Raw genomic sequence first — 5,000 nt, 5'->3', positions numbered from 1 at the left:
TGATTCCTTGGTTGTCGTGTGTTTTCCAGAGTTGTTCGAAAATATCCCAACTGATCGTTTTTGTTTTATGGTTTTGAGGTTAGTGGTCACGCGTGATTGACACCGAATTATACATTTGAATTTTTAACGCATGCTCAAAACGAAATGTGGAGGTGGCCGGCAGAGTCTTCTTTCCTCTTCCTGACTTTCTAGGAAGATTGAAAGAGACTCTACTCGCAGGGTAAGATACGACAATACTTAATAATTACACGAAAGACAAATTAAATTTTGATCGTAAAGTAATAAAAATACTTAAGCAGACGGAAAGGCTTTTGTAACTGCTCTACATGATTTTGAATGAATGTCAGTGAAAACCGGTTCCACAATAATTATTGTGCTTTTGGGAAGAATCATGGACATGCATATTCATGATTCGATATCTTCATGGCAGTCGATGCATAACGTCGTTGTTACAGTACGTTCAGAAAGCCAGTTGAGATGTCTGCATGCTTGCCAGAATAAAAACAAATGTCTGTTTTTGTTTGTTTGTTGTTCCTCTTTTTTTACCATTCTTTTGTATTATTAACATCAATGTGTCTATTGCTGTTCCGATGTACCCCCATGGTTTTTAGAAATCCATTAGGTTCTTCACTGCTTCCCATTTGCAAATAATGCAAGAAACTTACCACCTTGTAATCTGCAGATGCGTCCATCCCACTTGCTCCGGATCCTTGATGAAGTACACCTTCTTGAGAGGATAAGCAAGCACGGTCTGCTTCTCCTAAAAACGCACAGATGTCAACAATTGGATTAAAGACAGTTTAGTTCTTATTTCTTATGTTGTTTATGTACATAAAAGTGAAAGTGAAAGTGAAAGTATGTAGCTTGAGTACAGTTTTATCAAACCATCAATTCTACCGATAGAAACAATTATAAAGGTGTAGGGCAGACTATTCTGGCATGAGGAAATTAATTGCCGTTAAGGATAACAAAAGCATTATCCAGCTACCTTTTCTCTTGACCAGCTTTACAGTTTATCAGCACTAATGCATTGCAAATTTCAAGTTGTAGAAAAAGACTGTACATGGTAGATTAGAATACAGAAGGGCCAAGGTTCAGCTGCTACTAACTAGTACTTGTAAGGTACGGGTACGTCCCATGCATGATCCAAACCCTCTTTTGATTGTTTCATCAAATACCTATCTAATCAAGCACCTGGAATTTCCAGAAGAGCTTTCCTGCAGATCAAGTAGTTTTCCTCTTCTATGGTCGTTTTCAAGCTTATTTTGTCCAGGCCGAGTTTCTGCTTCATTTCATCGGTTACAAGGTACTGCTCAGCCATGCTATTGAGGTGACCAGAGAGATAGTCATTCCACAGATGTTCAAGACCTTTTAAGGTTTGGCAATCCACAGTGACTTCAAGAGAGCTCACGCCCACAGACACTAAGGAAGCCTGGTAGTTAATTTCTAAAAGTTTAATAAAGTCTACCAATGCATTTAGATTATCCGAGGAATTGTCACGGAATTTTTCAAAGTTTTGGATTGACTGAGCTAACAGTTTATAGACTTCTTCCTGTTGTTCTTTCTCCAGACTTGGTGCAGTGATTAGGATCTTGAGAAACTTGTCTGAAAATAAAAAAGGTAGATATTATCAATGAGACCCTAGCAAACAGGAGCCAAGAATCTTTGGGTATTATTTTCATTAACTTATGTTATCCACAGCTTCTACATTGGCATTAGCGTGATCCAAGAGGGCTAGCGATGGTTTCGTGTACTGGCTGTTTTAGTCATTCCTGCACGAGAACACTGTTAGTAGGCGAGAGAATAATTTATAAGCTTACAGCTTGGATGACTCTCTCGAGTATATGAAATTGTCTTCTTCTGTTGTTGTAATTGTTGGTTCGGTTAGAAGGAATTTTTTGCGCCGACTAGAACGTCCATAAGGAATTTTCCCTTCTTTCAAGCGACAATTCGTTCGTGCTTGAAAATCCCAGCGAGACCCGGGGGGTTCTGGATAATGCATCAATCAATTCCAGCGGTGCCCATCCCCCCCCCCTCCGGGCAACCGCGGGGCATTTGCTCAAGTTGTCAGTCCCGGGGGTGGGGCATTCGCAATTTTATCGCAGCCCGGGGGCTGGGCATTAGCCTACCCGGGGCGACCCCCGGGCATTTAACACACGTGTTTTGGAATTAACATGGAAGAGTTTATCTGAAAAGACGAGGCCTTCGTTAAAGTGCCCCTGTGACCAAAAAATCAATTCATATTTTTCTTTGGATTTCAAAACTATGTTAACAAAACACTAAGTGACCCACGTTTTAAGCCTTGATTTCAAAAAGACACCTCTTTATTTTAACTGTAATTTTCCTATTTAATGGTCCGCCATTACTAACATTATGTTCTTGAGAGAGCTGGATCGAAGAGAAAATGACATCATAGGCTCACTAGTTTAAGAAATTATGCAATACGTGTGTACGCTGCATAATTAATATGCAGCACGGGGGTTTTGGGCTTTCAGACTTTTAAACTCACGCTTTGCATATATAATAAGATGCGTTCACACACTGAAATTATAAGCTAGTGAGCCTCTGACGTCACTTTTCCCTGGATCCAACCGTCTGAGGTCCAATCGGTCAGTTTTGAACGTGAGTAATGGCGGACCGTGAAATCCAAAACTTACACTCAAAGTAAACGGCCTTTGGATAAAAATCAAAGCCAGTCAGGTGTTAAGCAAACACACTTTCAAAATCTGCAGGAAAAAAGGAAGTGGTTTTTTTGATCACAGGGGCACTTTAAAGATGGCTTGTCCGTCACGGACTCGAAAAACTTGTATGGTATGTTTTCTCAATTTTAGGTATTTCTTCATTTATACTTGTAAGCATATGAATATATAAAAGCGGCAAGGTGAACTAATATCACGAAATAATCACTGACGTGAAGACTGCGTAAACACGGCTACTTCGCATTTCGCATTCAAAACTAGCCTAGCAATTTTTAAAAATTTCATGGAGTTAAAATACAGAAGGTTTGCGAATTCAAATGATATGCAATCTTAATTCAAGACAAATCTTGCGAGCTTAAAATGCGATCCATCATCATTTAAAATGTCTTGATTCTTCACAGCGACAAGGTGAACTATATTTCGTTTATCAAAAAGCGATCATTGACGTGAATACGGCTATTTCGGTCCCGGGGGCGGGGCATTTGCCCTCTTTCTTCGTCCCCACCCCGGGGCATTTAGACAGCTTATGTGTCCCCACCCCAGGGAATTTGCCCATTAAAAAAAAAAAATGCTAATGCCCGGAGGTTAGCCCGGGGGGAAAGATGGGCACTGCTGGAATTGACTGATGCATAATGTACCAGTATTTCAGAGAGCCGTTTTGAGATTTTCGGACGGCCGGGTTGTAGTGTCTGACAAATGGTAGAATCTCATGTCTTTTGTTTTGATTCAAGTCTTAGTGCCACTTTTCTCTTAGTAAATTGAAGTTTGTTGAGAATGTTTTAAGCAAGTGCCTTTAGGTATCCTCTTGTTGCAGAGCCGTTGTTTCAAATCTTGGTTGTATCTCTCAAAGTCCTCTTTGAATGATGGGCCTATTTAGGTCAGAGAAAGCCTGTTGTGTAGATTACCAACAGAACTGAATTTGTAACACTCTTTTGCTCAGTTGATAAGCATCAAACAAATAGGATTAGAGTGAAAAGGATTTAAAACTTACAAGGAGTTGACTCTGCAACGTACACCACTAATTTTGACAATTTTGAAGGATTTTTTCAAGAAAATACCGTGAACCATTCCCAAAACAAGCGAGCATTTTAATAAACAAACATCCTTGTTACATGTATGGGACTAAGGCCCACCAATGTACAAAGTATAGGAGAAAATGAATTTTAAGCTGTGTCTGCGATTTCTTCGATCCTTACTCTTCATTGGTTTAATTCCCGCAGTTCATACGCATGTCTTTAAAGGGAGAGCCTCACGGTATTGCACATGTTCTAGCCATAGCGAATATCACCATTTACAAACCAATCGGAAACGCTCAGTCATCTGCGAAGTCGACCGCCCTTGGCTCATTAGTGATTATTTAATAATCGAGAAATGTTCACGACCACGTGTAAATTTCCCCCGCAAATTATAATGTCGCTTCCGGTTGGCTCAAATTATAACAGTAGTTACGGCTAGAACATGCGTAATACCGTGATACTCTCCCTTTAATACATCTTTTCTTCACCAATAGCAATCTAGCTAAATTTAGTGGATGGTAAATAGATGGTTTACAAAAATTTGGTTTTATCAACGGAGTTGATAATGTAAATTGGCCACCGTACAGAGATTCTAAAAGCTGACGTTTCGAGCGTTAGCCCTTCGTCAGAGCGAATCGAGGGATTACAGGTTACGTGTAGTTTTTATAGTAGAGTAGGAGCTACGCTATTGGTGGTAACATGGCAACGTGAAAAATAGGAATATATTAGTTAAATGAAAAGCGTTCGTTAATACCGTGAGGATTAAGGGTGCCGATTTGAAAGATGAATTTTTGTTCCAGATTCTTGCGGTTTTCTGTCGTACCTAGATGTAGGGAAAGGCCGCAGATAGCCATGTGTTTTTTGTGTTGGTTAGGCAGATTTAAATGGCGAGCTACTGGCTTGGATGCATCCTTGTCATTATTCTAATAATCGCGAAGGTGTTCGCGGAATCGGTCACCTAGTCGTCTACCTGTCTCACCAATGTATAATTTATTGCATAACGTGCAGGTTATGCAATAAATGACATTTGCGGAGGTACATGTGAAACGATCGGTGATCTTAACAGATCGCTTAGGTCCCGATATCTTGCTAGTGTTAACAATGAAAAGACAAGTTTTGCATCGTGAGCGCGCGCATTTGAAAGTGCCGGGTTGCTCGTTAGTTTTGAGCGCGCTTCTAACTAAAAAGTTGCCTACGTTTTTGTCGCGTTTGAATGAAATAAGTGGAGGTTGCGAAAAGATTCTACCAGTCTCGGGATCATTTTGGAGTAATTTAAAATTACTAA

At 40.0% G+C, this 5,000-nt stretch overlaps 2 protein-coding genes across 2 annotated transcripts in view; both read right to left on the bottom strand.

Annotated features, from left to right (window-relative positions):
• Window positions 1–5,000, bottom strand: part of LOC138037462 (serine/threonine-protein phosphatase 6 regulatory ankyrin repeat subunit A-like) — a 259,329-nt gene that overhangs the window by 28,490 nt on the left and 225,839 nt on the right. The gene's annotated exons all lie outside the window — the stretch shown is intronic.
• The window catches only part of LOC138049337 (uncharacterized), a 23,054-nt gene that overhangs the window by 2,235 nt on the left and 15,819 nt on the right, over window positions 1–5,000 (bottom strand). Inside the window, exons 6-7 of the mRNA XM_068895585.1 lie at window positions 1,195–1,605; window positions 597–760 (exon numbers count right to left, since the gene is read on the bottom strand). Coding sequence (XP_068751686.1) covers window positions 597–760; window positions 1,195–1,605 — 575 coding nt within the window. The remainder of the gene's footprint in view (window positions 1–596; window positions 761–1,194; window positions 1,606–5,000) is intronic.

Source organism: Montipora capricornis, chromosome 1, assembly GCF_036669925.1.
Source record: "Montipora capricornis isolate CH-2021 chromosome 1, ASM3666992v2, whole genome shotgun sequence".
Taxonomy (NCBI): domain Eukaryota; kingdom Metazoa; phylum Cnidaria; class Anthozoa; order Scleractinia; family Acroporidae; genus Montipora; species Montipora capricornis.
Note: the sequence above shows the minus strand (reverse complement) of the source record. Positions and strands in the feature narration are given on the sequence as shown.